The 24134-nt window shown below is 44.0% G+C and overlaps 2 protein-coding genes across 2 annotated transcripts in view; one reads left to right on the top strand and one right to left on the bottom strand.

Moving 5' to 3' along the window:
• LOC119298124 (mavicyanin-like) overlaps positions 1-182 on the top strand; it is a 1175-nt gene extending 993 nt beyond the window's left edge. Inside the window, exon 3 of the mRNA XM_037575636.1 lies at positions 134-182. Within this exon, the coding sequence (XP_037431533.1) occupies positions 134-182 (49 nt within the window). The remainder of the gene's footprint in view (positions 1-133) is intronic.
• A 3429-nt stretch (positions 183-3611) lies between these two features.
• Positions 3612-4400, bottom strand: LOC119298123 (zinc finger A20 and AN1 domain-containing stress-associated protein 7-like). The gene has a single exon (XM_037575635.1). The coding sequence runs from the start codon at positions 4323-4325 to the stop codon at positions 3786-3788; it is 540 nt and encodes a 179-aa protein (XP_037431532.1). The 5' UTR covers positions 4326-4400; the 3' UTR covers positions 3612-3785.
• Between the last annotated feature and the right edge of the window lie 19734 nt (positions 4401-24134).

Below are 24134 nucleotides of genomic sequence, written 5' to 3'. Positions count from 1 at the left end.
CGTCTTCTCACAATACAATCCTCGCCGCCGACGCTCCTTGGCTTGCCCCTGCACCGGCACCGGCACCGTCCTCGTCTTCTCACAATACAATCCTCGCCGCCGACGCTCCTTGGCTTGCCCCTGCACCGGCGCAGTCCTCGTCTGCTCGCAAGTCCAGGCGGCCCTTTGTTACCAAGTGGTGATGACCTGCCGCTGCCGGCGCCCCTGTACCAAGTACCGACTATGTTGTTCGTGCTTTTGCTAGTCACGACGTGCACGGTGTGATCCGTCGCACTGTTCGGTTCGTGCAATTTTTCTCCATTCCGACATAATAATTGGACTGCTGTCCAACACAAGCAATTGATTGTTTTTTAGAATAACCAGACGCAGTTGATTGGCCTTTTAGGGTGCGTTTGGTTGCAAGGGCGGTCATGAATGGGTTGGGATCGTTCAGAAAATAGACATGTTTGGTTATAAAGCACATGAATGGTTCAAGCCAAAAAAAGAGAATATGCCATGAAGATGCTGAACCGTTCCACCCAACCAAATCGGTCGAATGAAATGGCCACCCTTTGCATGCATGACTATGTGAGCATGACTGGTGGTCCCGTCCTAAATAATTAGCGCACCACTTATATTCAGCCAAACACATGAATTGAATGGTTCAATCCCAAAAAAATTGAACGGTCCCAACCCATTCATACGACACCTTCAACCAAACGCATCAGATGTTCGTTGTTTCTTTACATTCATGTGCATCACATTTTGTACCAAACTAAATTAAGTTTATACATACGCATCACAGTTTAACCAGCCTATGGGGGTTGCAAGTTGATAAAAAATAGTCTAGTGCAAAAAGTTGTCCTCCCTCTGTAAATAAATATAAACGTCTTATAGCAGAAATATGGCCGTGTGTCTACATCCAAATCACCAACCATTTTTATCATTGGGTTCTTGTGTTGAGATCTTCGAAACTAGATCCTATGTTAATAGGTTTAGACATTTTTTTCCGAAAAAACTGAAATAAGAAAAGTGAATCAAGAAAAGACCAGAGACTGGGGAAAAGCAAAAACAAAAAAGAGGAAAAAAACAACGGAAAACCGAAAACAAGGAAGCATGGTTTTGCTTTTCACCTTTTTTGGGAAGTACACAGGTGCTTTCACTTCCGGAAAGCATAGTTGTATTTCACCGTAAAGTATATCTGTGATTTTCACTTTTCGGAAAGCACATGTGTGTTTCACACAAAAACACGGTTATGTTTCACCGTGAAGCTTTCAGAAAGTGCAGTTGTGCTTTTTGTGGAATCACACTTGTGCTTTTCACTTTTTAGGAAACACAGCCGTGCTTCACCATGAAGCACAATTGTGCTTTTTTCTGTGCTTCACTATGAAGCACACCTATGCTTTTCACACGGTGTGCTTCACGCAAGAAAATTAGAGAAACAAAATTTCTTTTTGAGGAAACCTAGGAAAAACCAAGTAAAAATAAAATCCCCCCAAAACCAAAAACACATGCAACTTCAAAAAAAATGTGCTCCCGCAAGAGCGCCCAACACGTGACACATGGCGGCGTTGGGACGCACCACATAGCGCGCTCCCCATGCTGGGATTTTCGTGTGAAATCAATCGCTTATTATGGCAGGTGGACGATGGTTGCTAGAAGTACCATATGAGTAAGTGGGTTGATCTCCTCTTTCCTAGGGACCAAGGTGATCCAGGTGTTCTTGCATCTTGGCATATTTTTTTTGAGAGTGTGCTTAAACGTACCATACTGTTATATAAGGAAGCAAATGAGTTTTACAAGATGGCAACAAAATAATCATAAGATGATTGTTGGTGCCAACACCACACCCATACAATAAGAGGGGAGTTCTCTCTACTGCTATGTAATGATCTCCCATGTGCCTCCACACACATCTTATCATCAGAGAAGCTTCATTGGCCTGCTGTGTTGTGTTGGCGAACACGCGAGCATTCTATTGTTTGCAGAGGCTCGAGAAGACCAACATAAAGAGAGAGTCAAACTCCCTTCTCGCTGCTTTCAGACAGATGCCATAGACATGGATCCCCAGTCTAGCATCCTATTGAGAGTGCTAGACACTCCCGCCATAGGAAAAAGCTATGCAAAATAAGCCCACCAAGCGTATCGAGCATTAATGCATTGGATAAGAATATGGTCCGAGATGTCTTGTTTTTGTAGTCAAAGATAACAGGTATTCTTGTGTATGAATGTGTCCCTTATGCTGAGATGTGTGTAACGGATTCTCAGGTTGGAGGGGGCTTATAATTGCTGCCTATTAAAGCAAAATATCTACATGTCCGCCCTCTCCTAGCTTGCGATCACAGGGAGGGCTCCTGGTTTTAGATGTTCCTACAGTTAATAAGCATGAGATCTGCCTTTGGACTCACGTCCCTCTAGGCAATGGAGAAGTTCTCTCTTCTGGTTGGATCCATAGCTTGGTATGGTCCCGCACGCCGAGTCCCTTGCCTTTTTGCGATTTCCTCGAACTCAATGCTTTTGGTTCCTTGAACTGCCCATAATGGGAATTGGAACATCTCGTTCTGACAAACATTTGGGGTCTAAGGAGACCCTTGCTTCGGCTGAATTGAGTGAGGCTCCCCCTCCGGTTATGATAAACTCTCCGGATACTGTCTTTGGGCACCCAACCTTGTTGGGTTGTTGGCGGCCTATGTCATGCGCCGATGCTGGCATGGGCCACTCCTTTGTGGAAAGCGCCACTTTCGCTAGAGATTAAGATCTTTGTTTGGCAGTTGTTGCGCGGTCACTTCCCATCAGGGATGAGGGTCGCCAAGCGGCATGGGACGGGCGATGGTATTTTCCGTTGTGTAGTGTCCGAGTCTTGGACCCACATTGTCTTCTCAGGTCCGCTGCCCGCTTTTCTTGGAGTTTTGTCCATAAGGCTCTGGGCCTGAATGGCAAGTCTCAAATCTTGAAGAGTTCTTATAAGCCCAGTCCAACCGTACCGGTAGGAGGAGACGTCTCTTCTAGTGAGTGTTCGCAGCGATGGTCTACACCCTTTGAACAATGTGTAACAAATGGTGATTGAGCGGGTCTTTTTGCGATGTGCACTGGCACCCGCTTACTTGCTAGACAGCGGAACATCAAGTGACTTGAAGGGATTATCAATTCGGGTTCCATATTGCATATCCTTTTAGGCATTATACAATGCAAGGTGCTTAGAAAAATGTAAACTATATTCTCTTAAGCACCGGTACTTATTTGTAGAGGACAAACACTTAATTAAGCATCCCTTTTGTAAAGATAAGCACTGATGTTTAAAAAAAATATGGTTTATTTTACCAAGCATCTTCCCCTAAGCACCTTATACATTGTACAAGGGTTTAGCGGGCGCTTCGTCAGCTCCGCGTAGCTATTGTATCAACTTTCTTTTTCCTTTTGGCATATTTGTGATATTTTCTCGTTTTAAAATAAATGTCTTGACTTTAGCACTACTTTAAGAGAGTATTACACAACAAACCATTATTTTTAGGGATCCCTTATTTTATGTTACACTGAAACTTGTTGCATGAACGTGGTGGTTTGCTTTATATATAAAACCGAGGTGAACACATGTTTCAAGACTCGCGGTACAAATTCCTATATCTCCGAAATCTAAACTCTAAACTAATATTTACAAAATTTCGATATCTCCGAAGCCTAAACTAATATTTACACGTTCCAAGGCCTATAGCAAATACAAAGAAGTTTGATCGATTCTATCCTCGAAGACGCCATGACTAACTGCTTGATCGGTTCATTGTTGATCTGGTGGTTTCCGGTGGGCTTCAGATCCTTCCGGTCATCTTGTCCGCAACCACGAGCGGGTTGTGCTTGGCGATCTGCTTCTGGCCGGCGGCCTTGTAGTCGAATCCACAGTCGTGCTTCTCCGAGTAGCGGTGCACGCTGCAGAAGGTGCCCTCGCAGCGGCAGCGGAACCCCAGCAGCCCCACCTTCTTGCGGCACGCCGCACACCGGTTCGCCGCCACCGCCGGCTGCTTCGCGGGCGTCACGGCGGGGTCAACCGCCACGGCGGGAGCGGAGGAGGCGGCCGCACCATCAGAGGACGGGACGGCGACGGTCATCCTGGCCTTCTTCGCCGGAGGCGGCGCGGTCGAGCCAGCAGGGTCGATGAAGCAGACGCTCCCCGCGGCCGCGGTGTCGGCGGTGGCGGCGTGGACGTGGTCGCGGTAGCACTTGGAGCACATGTTGCCGGTGGCGGCGGCGCCGAAGAAGCCGCAGCCGTTGGCGCACAGGCCGGCCGTCTCCTCCTCCTCGGCGTACTTGCGCTTCTGCGCCGTCGTCGCCGCCGATGCGTCGTGCGCCATTGCTAGCTTACTTACTCCAGTAACACGACACGTCCGCGTGTGTGTATCGGGGCGCCGAGATCTGCGTGCGATCGGGGTTGGTTGCGTTTGATTGATGGGCTGGGTTGCGCGTGGGTGTGGAACCTTTATAATACGGGCGACCGTGTGACCGACGCGCGCGGTGCTGATCATAGTCCTGGCAGGACTCGCATCAGTGCCCGAAGCGGCCAAGCAACACGTACGGCTCCCGGTGTCGGCACGATAATAACACTGAACCGAGCGTCAGTGCAACGCAACAAGGCAAGACGGGTTAGCGGCGGACGTACGGTCTACGTCGGTCGGCATAGTTTCTCTTTTTTTACACTCACTCGGTAGCGTGCGCTCTTATGCCGTTTGAGATCAGGTGCCCTAAGGATTACAAAGATACTACAAGGAAGTTTCATCAGTTGTCGCCTATATAAGGAAACTAGGGCAGACACACGTACGAGTTTGGGCTATCGTTTCCTTTCTTCATGAATTAGAGGCAGACACGTACGCAAGCGCGCAATTAAGGCTATCGTTTTCTTTCCTTTCGTGGAAGAAGAAAGACGATCTTGTTTTACTTTTTTTAGGGGTAAACCAAGTTTTATTCATCAAACACCATAGAAATTGGGATAGTTTTTTTTTTGCAGGAAATAAATTGGGATGGTTTTGGTCATGGGATTGGCCAAGCCAGACATGACGTCCCAGACCTAACGAAAGTAGAAACTTGGCTAAACTATGTGCTTCAACATTGACATCACAACCTTCAAAATTAAAAATACAGTCAAAAGACAACACATGTAGCTTGTTCTCGCTAATAATTGCTCCATTGTTTCCTCGCCCACCTTTCTGAATGTCCGCAATCACCTGTTTAGCGTCAGAAGCAATGACCAGACGATGGGGGTGAAGATCTTGTTTTACCTAGTGCGACCTACAGCCTTTCGGCCCATCCTCTGGCGGCTCCCCTCCACCAAGGACACAAGGGCGGGCCGGCAAAATCCGAGGCCCTGTTCAAAACTAAAAAATGAGGCCCTATCTCACTAGTGTGATCTGTAACTAAGGAGGCAAGAACCGATCTTAATGAAGTAATGATCCTTGCCAAAAGTTAATTAAAATTCAGAAATTAGGTGTAGGACTCGAGGAGCCAAAGTTAATCAATGGGACTGTGGCCGGCTAACTGTTTTGGCGAGAGAAACATGTTGAGTAGATGAAGTAAATCAGAAGTGGTAGGCTCGTTGCCCCGCTTGTCACCGTGTCGCCCGTCGTGAATTTGGAGCTGGATGCGATCGATTTTGATAAGTTCTGGATGCGTCGTCTCGCCTGCGCCCTGCCTTTCCCTTGATGCGCCGTCTTGCCTGCCTTCCTATGGATTTTAATTTGAAGGAAGCCTTCCTTTGGATGCGATCTATCCGACGATCCCGTTCGGTTTCTGATCCATGAAGCATCGAGCAGGCGGCCTAGGAGGCCGGGATGCTTGACTACATGGAGTCAGAATGTGCCATGGCCCAGCGCCATGCGCGGCCCAACGCTCGGAAGAAATATAATAGGCCTGTATAAAATTTTAGGGTCCCCCAAAATTTATGGGCCCTGTGCTAGCCACACAGTTTGCACACCTATGGGCCCGGCCCTATGAGGACTTCTTGATCGTCGGTGATGACAGGGTCACCGGATCTCACACTTGCAGACCTATGTAGCTCTAGGTTTAGGGTCTTTGTATGTTAGGTTTGTTGCCGCACCACATCTTCGCTCTGACGAGGGTGACAACAACACTAAATAAAGGAGTTCCAAATCCTTTTCCGACGTGGTGTTCTGCTATGTGGTCAATGATGGATCCGAGTGCAAGATTGTTCAAGCGGGGATGGCGTGACGGGGACAACATCCTTGTGGTGGACTTGTGTCCTCAGGCTCAGCCGTTGCAGCGTCGTTCGCTCTGGCATTGGCACGAAGTATGAGAGGTTGTTTAGGAATAGGTGTCAGTGGTGGTCTATGTCTGCAACAGCTCGAAGACATTCAATTCATAATTGAAGGCTAGCGGGTCAGGTTTCCTCGTTTGAGGTTGTGTCACGGGGGTCCCAAATCTAGAGTTCTATGGCGTGTCTTGGGTGTTGTCCCAGCCAGATTCTTTCAAGGCAGGGCTTCACCTTTGGCGAGCTACTTTGGAGGTCCACAGGGCTATAGATCAACAATGGAGCTGCCTCGAGCTCGGCTGAAGAGGTGCTCTATCCCCTTTTTCTTAGGGGGGTCCCCGTGGTGGTGCCAGAGGCGGATGATAGATGTTGGTAACATGCACAGCGGATTATTCGGTATTGATTGTAATTTTCCTTCTTGTTTAGGGGTCCTTTGGGCTAAAGAAATCGTTCTGTTGTCTTTCCACTTTGTCAGGTTGGTGTCTATGTGGCTTGTACTTTTCTCTTTATTATATGAATGAGATGTGTATTGTCTTTGAAAATAATATATAAAGAAATTCCCGTGGATTATGTTTATAACTCTTTTGTTTTTTGTAGGATACATATATAACCATAGTTCCCTGCAAAAAAACATAGATCCTTCAAACATGTAAGGTAGGTCAATTATAAGCGTTCTTAGGGTCTTTGTCACTACTGGGTCATTGGAGTGCGGATTGATACGTCTCCAACGTATCTATAATTTTTGATTGTTCCATGCTATTATATTATCTGTTTTGGATGTTTATGGGCTTTATTATGCACTTTCATATTATTTTTGGGACTAACCTATTAACCCAGAGCCCAGTGCCAGTTTCTGTTTTTTCCTTGTTTTAGAGTATCGCAGAAAAGGAAAATCAAACGGAGTCCAATTGACCTGAAACTTCACGGAACTTATTTTTCGAACAGAAGCAATCCATAAGACTTGGGGTGTACGTAAGGGAAGCAACGAGGAAGGCACGAGGCAGGGGGCGCGCCCACCCCCCTGGGCACGCCCTCCACCCTCGTGCCCCCCCGACGTATTTCTTCCTCCTATATATACCAATATACCCTAAAACCATCGGGGAGCACAATAGATCGGGAGTTCCGCCGCCAGAAGCCTCTGTAGCCACCGAAAACCAATCTAGACCCGTTCTGGCACCCTACCAGAGGGGGGAATCCCTCTCTGGTGGCGATCTTCATCATCCCGGCGCTCTCCATGACGAGGAGGGAGTAGTTCACCCTCGGGGCCGAGGGTATGTACCAGTAGCTATGTGTTTGATCTCTCTCTCTCTCTCTCTCTCTCATGTTCTTAAGGTGATACGATCTTGATGTATCGCGAGCTTTGCTATTATAGTTGGATCTTGTGATGTTTCTCCCCCTTTACTCTCTTGTAATGGATTGAGTTTTCCCTTTGAAGTTATCTTATCGGATTGAGTCTTCAAGGATTTGAGAACACTTGATGTATGTCTTGCGTGGGATACCCGTGGTGACAATGGGGTATTCTATTGATCCACTTGATGTATGTTTTGATGATCAACTTGCGGGTTCCTCCCATGAACCTATGCATAGGGGTTGGCACACGTTTTCGTCTTGACTCTCCCATAGAAACTCTGGGCACTCTTTGAAGTTCTTTGTGTTGGTTTGAATAGATGAATCTGAGATTGTGTGATGCTTATCGTATAATCATACCCACAGATACTTGAGGTGACATTGGAGTATCTAGGTGACATTAGGGTTTTGGTTGATTTGTGTCTTAAGGTGTTATTATAGTATGAACTCTATGATAGATTGAACGGTAAGAATAGCTTCATGTTATTTTACTACGAACTCTTGAATAGATCGATCGGAAAGGATAACTTTGAGGTGATTTCGTACCCTACCATAATCTCTTCGTTTGTTCTCCGCTATTAGTGACTTTGGAGTGACTCTTTGTTGCATGTTGAGGGATAGTTATATGATCCAATTATGTTATTATTGTTGAGAGGACTTGCACTAGTGAAAGTATGAACCCTAGGCCTTGTTTCAACGCATTGCAATACCGTTTACGCTCACTTTTGTCATTAATTACCTTGCTGTTTTTATATTTTCATATTACAAAAACCTTTATCTAAAATCCATATTGCACTTGTATCACCATCTCTTCGCCGAACTAGTGCACCTATACAATTTACCATTGTATTGGGTGTGTTGGGGACACATGAGACTCTTTGCTATTTGGTTGCAGGTTGCTTGAGAGAGACCATCTTCATCCTACGCCTCCCACGGATTGATAAACCTTAGGTCATCCACTTGAGGGAAATTTGCTACTGTCCTACAAACCTCTACACTTGGAGACCCAACAACGTCTACAAGAATAAGGCCGTGTAGTAGACATCAAGCTCTTTTCTGGCGCCGTTGCCAGGGAGGTTAGCGCTTGAAGGCATATCTTTAGATCTTGCAACCGAATCTTTTTGTTTCTTGTTTTATCACTAGTTTAGTTTATAAAAGAAAACTACAAAAAATGGAATTGAGTTTGCCTGATACGCTTCATCTTTTTAATATCTTTCGTGAGTATGATGGGAAGGAAAATTGTGCCAAAGTGTTAGAAGAAGAATGCATTAAAATGTTTGGCACTAAATCTATGAATGATGAGCATTATTGCAATGTTGTTAGTTTGAACTCCTTGAATAACCATAGTACTAATGATAATTGCACTAGTTATGATGAAAATGTCTCCTATAAACATGTAAATTTTTGTGAAGTGCATTGGGTTTGCAAGCACACACCAAATAGGGAAGATAGATATTGCAAGAGGCATAAGCATTTAGAAACTAACTGGTTGCAAGAAAGGCTAAATGTTAGTGCTGAAAATTTAAAATTTCTTAGCCATACTTGTGAACTTTGCAATGAACATGGTCATTTAAATATCAAATGCAAATTGTTTCATGATCGAATCGTGTCCAAAAATTGTGATGACTTGATTTCTCTTGCACATTGATGACCCACAAGTATAGGGGATCTATCGTAGTCCTTTTGATAAGTAAGAGTGTCGAACCCAATGAGGAGCAGAAGGAAATGATAAGCGGTTTTCAGCAAGGTATTCTCTGCAAGTACTCAAATAAGTGGTAACAGATAGTTTTGTGATAAGATAATTTGTAACGAGCAACAAGTAACAAAAGTAAATAGAGTGCAGCAAGGTGGCCCAATCCTTTTTGTAGCAAAGGATAAGCCTGGACAAACTCTTATATAAGGAAAAGTGCTCCCGAGGACACATGGGAATATTGTGAAGCTAGTTTTCATCACGTTCATATGATTCACGTTCGGTACTTTGATAATTTGACATGTGGGTGGACCGGTGCTTGGGTGTTGTTCTTACTTGAACAAGCATCCCACTTATGATTAACCTCTGTTGCAAGCATCCACAACTACAACAAAAGTATTAAGGTAAACCTAACCATATCATGAAACACATGGATCCAAATCAGCCCCTTACGAAGCAACGCATAAACTAGGGTTTAAGCTTCTATCACTCTAGCAACCCATCATCTACTTATTACTTCCCAATGCCTTCCTCTAGGCCCAAATAATGGTGAATTGTTATGTAGTCGACGTTCACATAACACCACTAGAGGCTAGACAACATACATCTCATCAAAATATCGAACGAATACCAAATTCACATGACTACTAATAGCAAGACTTCTCCCTTGTCCTCAGGAATAAACGTAACTACTCACAAAGCATATTCATGTTCATAATCAGAGGGGTAATAATATGCATAAAGGATCTGAACATATGATCTTCCACCAATTAAACCAACAAGCATCAACTACAAGGAGTAATTAACATTACTAGCAACCTACTAGCACCAATCCCGGACTTGGAGACAAGAATTGGATACAAGAGATGAACTAGGGTTTTGAGATGAGATGGTGCTGATGAAGATGTTGATGGAGATTGCCCTCTCCCGATGAGAGGAGCGTTGGTGATGACGATGGCGATGATTTCCCCCTCCGGGAGGGAAGTTTCCCCGGCAGAACGGCTCTGCCGGAGCTCTAGATTGGATCCGCCAAGGTTCCGCCTCGTGGCGGCGGAGTTTCGTCCCGAAAGGTTGCCTCTTGTTTTTTTTCTTGACGAAAGACTTCATATAGCAGAAGATGGTCATCGGAGAGCCACCAGGGGGCCCACGAGGTAGGGGGCGCGCCCTAGGGGGTGCCCACCCTCGTGGAAAGGGTGTGGCCCCCATGGTCTTCATCTTTGGCGAGGATTTTTCATTATTTATTATAAGGTATTCCGTGGAGTTTCAGGACTTTTGGAGTTGTGCAGAATAGGTCTCTAATATTTGCTCCTTTTCTAGCCCAGAATTCCAGCTGCCGGCATTCTCCCTCCTTATGTAAACCTTGTAAAATAAGAGAGAATAGCCATAAGTATTGTGACATAATGTGAAATAACATCCCATAATGCAATAAATATCGATATAAAAGCATGATGCAAAATGGACGTATCAACTCCCCAAGCTTAGACCTCGCTTGTCCTCAAGCGAAAGCCGATAACAATAAATATGTCCCCATGTTTAGAGGTAGAGGTGTCGATAAAAATAAAATACGGACATGAAGGCAACATGATTATTCTCATAACAGCAACATATATAGATATTGTCATATGATTACTTATGTTCAAGTGATGATCTATTCACAATGCAAAAGTATGAATCAGAAACCTTATTGAGAACCAATAAACTATAATCTCAGTCATTGAAGCAATTGCAATTTATCATAACATCAGAAAGTGTCTTTGTCAAAGCTAAAAAGCAAGTCCACATACTCAACCATCATCTAGTCCTTCATAATTGCTAACACTCACACAATACTTGTGGTTACAGAGTTTTAATCGGACACATAGAAAGATAGGGACTTATAGTTTCGCCCCACAACCTTTTACCTCGAGGGTAATGTCAACAATAATAACTCATGCCCCCTACATCCAATTAGATATATCTATCAGGATCTTTCCAACATGTTGGGCTTGCCAAAGGATAAAATGAAAAAGGGAGAGGTGAAGATCACCATGACACTTGCATAAGGTAGAAGATAATAATAAAAGATAGGCCCTTCACAGAGGGAACCAGAGGTTGCTATGCGCTTTTATGGTTGGATGCACAAAATCTTAATGCGAAAGAACGTCACTTTATATTGCCCCTTGTGATATGAACCTTTATTATGCAGTCCGTCGCTTTTATTACTTCCACATGACAAGATCGTATAAAGCTTATTTCTCCCACACTAATCATACATATTTAGAGCAATTTTTATTGCTTTGCACCGATGACAACTTACTTGAAGGGTCTTACTCAAGGTTGTTAGAATCGCGATTCTATTATACGATTCTACGACTTTACGATCCAAACTTACCCATATGATTCTACGATTTTAGTTCATAAAATCTACGTTTCTATGATCCTGGTAGTGAAGATTCTACAATTTACGATTCTACCATCAGAGCTCCGACCCGATTCAAAATCGTGATTCTGACAACCTTGATCTTACTCAATCCATAGGTAGATATGGTGGACTCTCATGGCAAAAATGGTTTAAGGGTATTTGGAAGCACAAGTAGTATCTCTACTTGGTGCTGAGAATTTGGCTAGCATGAGAGGAAAAGGCAAGCTCAACATGTTGGATGATCCATGACAACATACTTTATCTCAGATATAGGAAAACATAACCCATTACATTGTCTTCCTTGTCCAACATCAACTCTTTAGCATGTCATATTTTGATGAGTGCTCCCAATCATAAAAGATGTCAATAATAGTATATTTATATGTGAAACCTCTCTTTCCTTATTACTTCCTATTAATTGCAATGAGGACCAAAGCTATGTCTGCCAACTCCCAACAACTTTTAATCGTCACACTCTTTATATGTGAAGTCATTACTATCAATAAGATCAATAAGAACTTTTGCTTCTGCTTATTCTTTTTCTCTTTTCTTTTATTCACCCAAGATCATAGCAAGAAAATCAAGCCCTTGACTCAACACTAATCTTTATTATATAGCTCACGGACTCGATTACATAGAGAGATCATATGGCAAAACTCAAAACTAGATCATGCCATAAACTTTATTCTACTAGATCAAAATACTACTAATAGAATCGAACTAAGGAAAATGGTAAAGATAAGAGTTGTGATTGTGATACGATACCGGGGAACCTCCCCCAAGCTTGGCATTTGCCAAGGGGAGTGCCCATACCCATGTGATTATATCTCCTTGGTTGGTGAAGAAGGTGGAGGTGTTGTTGATGATGCGGGCTTGTCATGCATCTTCCAAGGCATAGGTTCACCATAATAGAAGGATGATCGAGTCTCCGGAATCCTCGAATCTGCAGCCAAACTCATTCTTTTGAATCTATATTCATACTCACGGTTTTGGTTTTGCAGGTCATAGATTTGGGCTTGGAGGTGCTCGATCTTCTCATGTAGCTTGAAGATGGCCTCCTCGGTGTTCTTGGCATCCGACTTGTAGTTGTTAGTGAACTCCGCGAGCATCGTGTGGCTAGCGTTGATTCCATGCTCCACCATCCCCTGGCACTTGAAAACTTGTTGCTCCATTGCTTCGAGCCTCGTCTCCACGCTTCCGGTTCCCTTTGGTCCCTCAGCATCACGGATGTGCAGCAACCCATCATGCATCTCAATGGTTTGAGGGTGTCGCAGCACCTCCGCGAGGTAAGGGTTGATGACCTTCTCGAAGAACGTGTCCTTGGAAGCACTTGGGAATGTCATGATAATCTAGATCTGTCAGAAAAACAGCTCGAAACAAGAACAGAGAATATTTGCGCGATACGGGAGTCAAAACCTTCGGGAGAATATATGGTGAATTTTTACCGACCAAAATACGTATCATGCATGAAAACGGAGTCCGGAAGGCACACGAGGTGCTCACGAGGTAGGGGGTGCGCCCAGGGGGGTAGGGCGCACCCTCCACCCTCATGGGGCCCTCGTGTCCTTCCTGGACTGCTACTTAATTTTCTATTTTTCTAAATATTCCAAAACGGAGAAATATTGCCTTAAAAATTGTTTTTAGAGTCGGTTTACTTACCGTACCACATACCTATTCCTTTTCGGAGTCTGAAACGTTCTGGAAAGTGTCCCTTATGTATTCCTCCGGGGTTACGGTTTCAATAATATTGGTTTCAATATTTATGGGATTACCTGAGATATAATGTTTAATTCTCTGACCGTTTACCACCTTCGGATTTGTGCCTTCGAAGTTGTTGATTTTTATGGCACCGGAGCGATAGACCTCCTCGATAACATAGGGGCCTTCCCATTTAGAGAGAAGTTTTCCTGGAAAAAATCTTAAACAAGAGTTGTATAGCAATACATAATCACCTACATTAAACTCACGCTTTTGTATCCTTTTGTCATGCCATCTTTTAACCTTTTCTTTAAACAACTTGGCATTTTCATAAGCTTGGGTTCTCCATTCATCAAGTGAGCTAATATCAAATAACCTCTGTTCACCGGCAAGTTTAAAATCATAGTTGAGCTCTTTAATAGCCCAATATGCCTTATGTTCTAGTTCGAGAGGTAAGTGACATGCTTTTCCATAAACCATTTTATACGGAGACATACCCATAGGATTTTTATATGCAGTTCTATAGGCCCATAATGCATCATCAAGTTTCTTGGACCAATTCTTTCTAGACCTATTGACAGTATTTTGCAAAATTAATTTGAGTTCTCTATTACTCAATTCTACTTGACCACTAGACTGTGGGTGATACGGAGATGCAATTCTATGATTGACGTCATATTTAGCAAGCATTTTACGGAAAGCACCATGAATAAAATGTGAACCACCATCAGTCATTAAATATCTAGGGACTCCAAACCTCGGCAAAATAACTTCTTTAAGCATTTTAATAGAAGTGTTATGATCAGCACTACTAGTTGGAATAGCTTCTACCCACTTAGTAACGTAATCGACAGCAACTAAAATATGTGTATATCCATTAGAGGCAGGAAAAGGTCCCATATAATCAAAGCCCCAAACATCAAATGGTTCAATAACAAGTGAATAATTCATAGGCATTTCCTGACGTCTACTAATATTACCAATTCTTTGACATTCATCACAAGATAGGACAAACTTACGGGCATCCTTGAAGAGAGTAGGCCAATAAAAACCGGATTGCAATATCTTATGTGCAGTTCTATCTCCCACGTGGTGTCCTCCATAAGTTTCGGAGTGGCACTTGCGTAAGATATGTTCCTGTTCATGCTCAGGTACATGATGACCCACAAGTATAGGGGATCTATCGTAGTCCTTTCGGTAAGTAAGAGTGTCGAACCCAACGAGGAGCAGAAGGAAATGATAAACGGTTTTCAGCAAGGTATTCTCTGCAAGTACTCAAATAAGTGGTAATAGATAGTTTTTTGGTGAGATAATTTGTAACGAGCAACAAGTAACAAAAGTAAATAAAGTGCAGCAAGGTGGCCCAATCCTTTTTGTAGCAAAGGACAAGCCTGGACAAACTCTTATATAAGGAAAAGCGCTCCTGAGGACACATGGGAATATCGTCAAGCTAGTTTTCATCATGCTCATATGATTCGCGTTCGGTAACTTGATAATTTGATATGTGGGTGGACCGGTGCTTGGGTGCTGTTCTTACTTGAACAAGCATCCCACTTATGATTAACCTCTATTGCAAGCATCCGCAACTACAACAAAGGTATTAAGGTAAACCTAACCATAGCATGAAACATATGGATCCAAATCAGCCCCTTACGAAGCAACACATAAACTAGGGTTTAAGCTTCTGTCACTCTAGCAACCCATCATCTACTTATTACTTCCCAATGCCTTCCTCTAGGCCCAAATAATGGTGAAGTGTTATGTAGTCGACGTTTGTTGGAAATATGCCCTAGAGGCAATAATAAATTGGTTATTATTATATTTCCTTGTTCATGATAATCGTTTATTATCCATGCTAGAATTGTATTGATAGGAAACTCAGATACATGTGTGGATACATAGACAACACCATGTCCCTAGTAAGCCTCTAGTTGACTAGCTCATTGATCAATAGATGGTTACGGTTTCCTGACCATGGACATTGGATGTCGTTGATAACGGGATCACATCATTGGGATAATGATGTGATGGACAAGACCCAATCCTAAGCCTAGCACAAAGATCGTGTAGTTCGTATGCTAAAGCTTTTCTAATGTCAAGTATCATTTCCTTAGACCATGAGATTGTGCAACTCCCGGATACCGTAGGAATACTTTGGGTGTGCCAAACGTCACAACGTAACTGGGTGGCTATAATGGTACACTACAGGTATCTCCGAAAGTGTCTGTTGGGTTGGCACGAATCGAGACTGGGATTTGTCACTCCGTGTGACGGAGAGGTATCTCTGGGCCCACTCGGTAGGACATCATCATAATGTGCACAATGTGATCAAGGAGTTGATCACGGGATGATGTGTTACGGAACGAGTAAAGAGACTTGCCGGTAACGAGATCGAACAAGGTATCGGGATACCGACGATCGAATCTCGGGCAAGTATCGTACCGCTAGATAAAGGGAATTGTATACGGGATTGATTAAATCCTCGACATCGTGGTTCATCCGATGAGATCATCGTGGAACATGTGGGAACCAACATGGGTATCCAGATCCCGCTGTTGGTTATTAACCGGAGAACGTCTCGGTCATGTCTGCATGGTTCCCGAACCCGTAGGGTCTACACACTTAAGGTTTGATGACGCTAGGGTTATAAGGAATAGATATACGTGGTTACCGAATGTTGTTCGGAGTCCCGGATGATATCCCGGACGTCATGAGGAGTTCCGGAATGGTCCGGAGGTAAAGATTTATATATGGGAAGTCCTGTTTTGGTCACCGGAAAGGTTTCGGGTTTTATCAGTAACGTACCGGGACCACCGAGAGGGTCCCGGGGGTCCACCAAGTGGGGCCACAAGCCCCGGAGGGCTGCATGGGCCAAGTGTGGGAGGGTACCAGCCCCAGGTGGGCTGGTGCGCCCCCCCACAAGGGCCCAAGGCGCCTAAGGGGAGAAGGGGGGGCAAACCCTAAGGGCAGATGGGCCTTAGGGCCCATGCCTGGTGCGCCTCCCTCTCCCCCTCCCCTGGCCGCCCCACCAGATGGGATCTGGGCTGGCCGCCGCCCCTAGGGTGGAACCCTAGGTGGGGGCGCAGCCTCTCCCTCTCCCCTATATATAGTTGAGGTCTTTGGGGCTGCCAACACATGAGTTTCTGACCTCTCCCTGGGGCAGCCCTACCTCTCTTTCTCCTCATATCTCGCGGTGCTTGGCGAAGCCCTGCTGGATCACCATGCTCCTCCACCACCACCACGCTGTTGTGCTGCTGCTGGATGGAGTCTTCCTCAACCTCTCCCTCTCTCCTTGCTGGATCAAGGCATGGGAGACGTCACCGGGCTGTACGTGTGTTGAACGCGGAGGTGCCGTCTGTTCGGCACTAGGATCTCCGGTGATTTGGATCACGATGAGTATGACTCCTTCAACCCCGTTCTCTTGAACGCTTCCGCTTAGCGATCTACAAGGGTATGTAGATGCACTCTCCTTCCCTCGTTGCTGGTTTCTCCATAGATAGATCCTGGTGACACATAGGAAAATTTTGAATTTCTGCTACGTTCCCCAACAGTGGTATCAGAGCTAGGTCTATGTGTAGTTACCATGCACGAGTAGAACACAAAGTAGTTGTGGGCGTCGATATTGTCAATTATCTTGCCGTTACTAGTCTTATCTTGATTCGGCGGCATCGTGGGATGAAGCGGCCCGGACCAACCTTACACGTACGCTTACTTGAGACCGGTTCCACCGACTGACATGCACTAGTTGCATAAGGTGGCTGGCGGGTGTCTGTCTCTCCCACTTTAGTCGGATCGGACTCGATGAATAGGGTCCTTATGAAGGGTAAATAGAAATTGGCAATTCACGTTGTGGTTTTGGCGTAGGTAAGAAATGTTCTTGCTAGAAACCTATAGCAGCCACGTAAAAACTTGCAACAACAATTAGAGGACGTCTAACTTGTTTTTGCAGCAAGTGTTTTGTGATGTGATATGGCCAAAGGATGTGATGAATGATATATGTGTGATGTATGAGATCATGTTCTTGTAGGAATCACGACTTGCATGTCGATGAGTATGACAACCGGCAGGAGCCATAGGAGTTGTCTTTATTTTTTGTATGACCTGCGTGTCATTGAGAAATGCCATGTAAATTACTTTACTTTATTGCTAAATGTGTTAGCCATAGTAGTAGAAGTAATAGTTGGCGAGCAACTTCAGGGAGACACGATGATGGAGATCATGATGATGGAGATCATGGTGTCATGCCAGTGACAAGATGATCATGGAGCCCCAAGATGGAGATCAAAGGAGCTATATGATATTGGCCATATCATGTCACTATTATTTGATTGCATGTGATGTTTATCATGTTTTTACATCTTGTTTACTTAGAATGACGGTAGTAAATAAGATGATCCCTCATAATAATTTCAAGAAAGTGTTCCCCCTAACTGTGCACCGTTGCGACAGTTTGTTGTTTCGAAGAACCACGTGATGATCGGGTGTGATAGATTCCAACGTTCACATACAACGGGTGTAAGACAGATTTACACATGCAAACACTTAGGTTGACTTGACGAGCCTAGCATGTACAGACATGGCCTCGGAACATAGAAGACTGAAAGGTCGAACATGAGTCGTATAGAAGATACGATCAACATGAAGATGTTCACCGATGTTGATTAGTCTGTCTCACGTGATGATCGGACACAGCCTAGTTAATTCGGATCATGTAATCACTTAGATGACTAGAGGGATGTCTATCTGAGTCGGAGTTCATAAGATGAACTTATTTATCCTGAACATAGTCAAAAAGGTCTTCGCAAATTATGTCGTGGCTCGCGCTTCAGTTCTACTATTTAGATATGTTCCTAGAGAAAAATTAGTTGAAAGTTGATAGTAGCAATTATGCAGACAGTAGAAGGCTTATGTCCTTAATGCACCGCTCAGTGTGCTGAACCTCGAACGTCGTCTGTGGATGTTGCGAACATCTGACATACACGTTTTGATGACTACATGATAGTTCAGTGCGTAATGCTAAATGGTTTAGAATTGAGGCACCAAAGACGTTTTTGAAACATCGCAGAACATATGAGATGTTCCAAGGACTGAAATTGGGATTTCAGGCTCGTGCCCATGACAAGAGGTATAAGACCTCCGACGATTTTCTTAGCCTGCATAATAAGGGAGAAAAGCTCAATCTTGAGCTTGTGCTCAGATTGTCTGAGTACAACAATCGCTTGAATCGAGTGGGAGTTGATCTTCCAGATGAAATAGTGATGGTTCTCCAAAGTCACTGCCACCAAGCTACTAGAGCTTCGTGATGAACTATAACATATCAGGGATAGATATGATCCTTGAGCTATTCGCGACACCGCGAAAGTAGAAATAAAAAGGGAGCATCAATAGTTGATGGTTAGTAAAACCACTAGTTTCAAGAAGGGCAAGGGCAAGAAAGGGATACTTCATGGAACAACAAATCAGTTGCTGTTCTAGTGAAGAAACCCAAAGTTGAACCCAAGCCCGAGACTAAGTGCTTCTGTAATAAGGGGAACAGTCACTGAAGCAGAACCACCCTAGATACTTGGTAGATGAGAAGGCTGGCAAGGTCGACAGAAGTATATTGGATATGCATTATAATGTGTACTTTACTAGTACTCCTAGTAGCACCAGGGTATTAGATACCGGTTCGGTTGCTAAGTGTTAGTAACTCGAAACAAAAGGCTACGGAATAAACGGAGACTAGCTAAAAGGTGAGATGACGATATGTGTTGGAAGTATTTCCAAGGTTGATCAAATATTGTACGCTCCCTCTACCATCAAGATTGGTATTAAAACCTAAATAATTGTTATTTGGTGTTTGCATTGAGCATAGACATGATTGGATTATGTCTATCGCGATACGGTTATTCATTTAAGGAGAATAATGGTTACTTTGTTTATTTGAATAATACCATCCCGATCGTAGTAATACACATTTTCATGCCAAAGGTATAAGATAGTAATGATAGTACCACACAAATGTGGCACTGCAATTTGAGTCATATTGGTATAAAACGCATGAAGAAGCTCCATCTTGATGGATCTTTGGACTCACTCATTTTTGAAAGGATTGAGACATGCGAACCATGTTTGTTGGTAGATATGCATGAAGAAACTCTATACAGATGGATCGTTTGGACTCACTTGATTTTGAATCACTTGAGACATGCAAATCATACCACATGGGCAAGATGACTGAAAAGCCTCGTTTTCAGTAAGATGGAACTAGAGAGCAACTTGTTGGAAGTAATACATTTTGATGTGTGCAGTCCAATGAGTGCTGAGGCGTGTAGTGGATATCATTATGTTCTTACTTCACAAATGATTTGAGTAGATGTTGAGTATATTTACTTGATGAATCACGAGTCTGAATTATTGAAAGGTTCAAGTAATTTCAAGGTGAAGTTGAAAGATCGTCGTGACAAGAGGATAAAATATCTATGATATGATCATAGAGATGAATATCTGAATTACGAGTTTGGCACATAATTAAGATATTGTGGAAATTGTTTCACAACTAATACAGCCTGGAACACCATAGTGTGATGGTGTGTCTGAACATCATAATTGCACCCTATTGGACATGATGCATACCATGATGTCTCTTATCGAATTACCATGATAGTTTATGGGTTAGGCATTAGAGACAACCACATTCACTTTAAATAGGGCACCACGTAATTCCGATGAGATGACACCGTATGAACTATGGTTTAGAGAAACCTAAGCTGTCATTTCTTAAAAGTTTGGGGCTGCGACGCTTATGTGAAAAAGTTTCAGGCTAATAAGCTCGAACCCAAAGCGGATAAATGCATCTTCATAGGACACCCAAAATAGTTGGGTATACCTCCTGTCTCAGATCCGAAAGCAATAAGGGATTGTTTCTAGAATCAGGTCCTTTCTCGAGGAAAAGTTTCTCTCGAAAGAATTGAGTGGGAGGATGGTGGAGACTTGATGAGGTTATTGAACCATCTCTTCAACTAGTGTGTGGCAGGGCACAGGGAGTTGTTCCTGCGACACCTACACCAATTGAAGTGGAAGCTTATGATAGTGATAATGAAACTTCAGATCAAGTCACTACCAAACCTCGTGGGATGACAAGGATGTGTACTACTTCAGAGTGGTACGTAATCCTGTCTTGGAAGTCATGTTGCTAGACAACAATGAACCTACGATCTATGGAGAAGCGATGGTGGGCCTGGATTCTGAAATGGCTCGAGGCCATACAATCCGAGAGAGGATCCATATATGAAAACAAAGTGTAGACTTTGGAAGAACTACTTGATGGTCGTAAGGCTGTTAGGTACATATGGATTTTAAAAGGGAAGACGGACAATGATGGTAAGTATCACCATTAAGAAAGCTCGACTTGTCGTTAAGATGTTTTCCGACAAGTTCAAGGAGTTGACTACGATGAGACTTTCTCACTCGTAGCGATGCTAAGAGTCTGTTGGAATTATATTAGCATTATTTATGAAATCTTGCAGATAGGATGTCAAAAACCATTGTTTCCTCACGATTTTCTTGAGGAAAGGATGTATGTGATACAACCAGAAGGTTTTAACAATCCTGAAAGATGCTAACAAGTATGCAAAGCTCCAGCAATCCTTCTAAGGACTGGAGTAAGCATCTCGGAGTTGGAATGTATGCTTTGATGAGATGATCAAAGATTTTGGGTGTATACAAAGTTTATGAGAAACTTGTATTTCCAAAGAAGTGAGTGGGAGCACTATAGAATTTCTGATGAATATATGTTGTTGACATATTGTGAATCAGAAATGACGTAGGATTTCTGGAAAGCATATGTTTTTCAATGGAAAGCTTGGATTAAGCTAGTTGAACATTGAGCATCAAGATCTATAAGGATAGATCAAAACGCTTAATGGTACTTTCAAATGAGCACATACCTTGACATGATCTTGAAGGTGTTCAAGATGGATCAGTCAAAGAAGGAGTTCTTGCCTGAGTTGTAAGGTATGAAGTTAAGACTTAAAGCTCGACCGTGGCAGAAGAAAGAGGAAGGACGAAGGTCGTCGCCTATGCTTTTGTCATAGGCTCTATACGGTATGCCATGCTGAGTACCACACCTGATGTGTGCCTTGCCACATATTTGGCAAGAGGGTACAAAGGTGATCTAGGAGTAGATCACCAGATAGCGGTCTAAATTATCCTTAGAGGAATAAGGATATGTTTCTCGGTTATGGAGGTGATAAAGAGTTCGACGTAAAGAGTTACGTCGATGCAAGCTTAACACCTATCCGGATAGCTCTGAGTAGAGATACCGGATACGTATAATGGAGCAACAATTTAGAATAGCTCCAAGTAGAACAATTATTTGAAATGGCTCCAAATGCAACATAGTAGTTGCATCTACAAGATGACATAGAAATTTGCGAAGTACATACGGATCTGAATGTTGCAGACCCGTTGACTGAAACCTCTCTCACAAGCATAACATGATCAAACCCAGAACTCTTGGGTGTTAGTCACATGGGGATGTGACCTTGAGTGTTAATCACATATCGATGTGAACTGGATTATTAACTCTAGTGCAAGTGGGAGACTGTTGGAAATATGCCGTAGAGGCAATAATAAATTGGTTATTATTATATTTCCTTGTTCATGATAATCGTTTATTATCCATGCTAGAATTGTATTGATAGGAAACTCAGATACATGTGTGGATACATAGACAACACCATGTCCCTAGTAAGCCTCTAGTTGACTAGCTCGTTAATCAATAGATGGTTACGGTTTCCTGACCATGGACATTGGATGTCGTTGATAACGGGATCACATCATTGGGAGAATGATGTGATGGACAAGACCCAATCCTAAGCCTAGCACAAAGATCGTGTAGTTCGTATGCTAAAGCTTTTCTAATGTCAAGTATCATTTCCTTAGACCATGAGATTGTGCAACTCCCGGATACCGTAGGAATACTTTGGGTGTGCCAAACGTCACAACGTAACTGGGTGGCTATAAAGGTACAGTACAGGTATCTCCGAAAGTGTCTGTTGGGTTGGCACGAATCGAGACTGGGATTTGTCACTCCGTGTGACAGAGAGGTATCTCTGGGCCCACTCGGTAGGACATCATCATAATGTGCACAATGTGATCAAGGAGTTGATCACGAGATGATGTGTTACGGAACGAGTAAAGAGACTTGCCGGTAACGAGATTGAACAAGGTATCGGGATACCGACGATCGAATCGCGGGCAAGTATCGTACCGATAGACAAAGGGAATTGTATACAGGATTGATTAAATCCTCGACATCGTGGTTCATCCGATGAGATCATCGTGGAACATGTGGGAACCAACATGGGTATCCAGATCCTGCTGTTGGTTATTAACCGGAGAACGTCTCGGTCATGTCTGCATGGTTCCCGAACCCGTAGGGTCTACACACTTAAGGTTCGATGATGCTAGGGTTATAAGGAATAGATATACGTGGTTATCGAATGTTGTTCGGAGTCCCGGATGATATCCCGGACGTCACGAGGAGTTCCGGAATGGTCCGGAGGTAAAGATTTATATATGGGAAGTCCTGTTTTGGTCACCGGAAAGGTTTCGGGTTTTATCAGTAACGTACCGGGACCACCGGGAGGGTCCCGGGGGTCCACCAAGTGGGGCCACAAGCCCCGGAGGGCTGCATGGGCCAAGTGTGGGAGGGGACCAGCCCTAGGTGGGCTGGTGCGCCCCCCCACAAGGGCCCAAGGCGCCTAAGGGGAGAAGGGGGGCAAACCCTAAGGGCAGATGGGCCTTAGGGCCCATGCCTGGTGCGCCTCCCTCTCCCCCTCCCCTGGCCACCCCACCAGATGGGATCTGGGCTGGCCGCCAGCCCTAGGGTGGGACCCTAGGTGGGGGCACAGCCTCTCCCTCTCCCCTATATATAGTTGAGGTCTTTGGGGCTGCAAACACATGAGTTTCTGACCTCTCCCTGGCGCAGCCCTACCTCTCTTTCTCCTCATATCTCGCGGTGCTTGGCGAAGCCCTGCTGGATCACCATGCTCCTCCACTACCACCACGCCTTTGTGCTGCTGCTGGATGGAGTCTTCCTCAACCTCTCCCTCTCTCCTTGCTGGATCAAGGCATGGGAGACGTCACCGGGCTGTACGTGTGTTGAACGCGGAGGTGCCATCTGTTCGGCACTAGGATCTCCGGTGATTTGGATCACGACGAGTACGACTCCTTCAACCCCGTTCTCTTGAATGCTTTCGCTTAGCGATCTACAAGGGTATGTAGATGCACTCTCCTTCCCCTCGTTGCTGGTTTCTCCATAGATAGATCTTGGTGACACGTAGGAAAATTTTGAATTTCTGCTACGTTCTCCAACAACGTTCACATAACACCACTAGAGGCTAGACAACATACATCTCATCAAAATATCGAAGAATACCAAATTCACATGACTACTAATAGCAAGACTTCTCCCTTGTCCTCAGGAATAAACATAACTACTCACAAAGCATATTCATGTTCATAATCAGAGGAGTAATAATATGCATAAAGGATCTGAACATATGATCTTCCACCAATTAAACCAACAAGCATCAACTACAAGGAGTAATTAACATTACTAGCAACCTACTAGCACTAATCCCGGACTTGGAGACAAGAATTGGATACAAGAGATGAACTAGGGTTTTGAGATGAGATGGTGCTGATGAAGATGTTGATGGAGATTGCCCTCTCCCGATGAGAGGAGCGTTGGTGATGACGATGGCGATGATTTCCCCCTC

Source organism: Triticum dicoccoides, chromosome 5A (genome assembly GCF_002162155.2).
Source record: "Triticum dicoccoides isolate Atlit2015 ecotype Zavitan chromosome 5A, WEW_v2.0, whole genome shotgun sequence".
Taxonomy (NCBI): domain Eukaryota; kingdom Viridiplantae; phylum Streptophyta; class Magnoliopsida; order Poales; family Poaceae; genus Triticum; species Triticum dicoccoides.
The sequence above is the reverse complement of the archived record's forward strand: the minus strand, read 5'-3'. Positions and strand labels throughout refer to the sequence as shown.

Coding starts and splice junctions, on each gene's coding strand:
- LOC119298123 (XM_037575635.1), bottom strand. CDS start 4,325: ATGGCGCACGACGCATCGGCGGCGACGACGGCGCAGAAGCGCAAGTAC.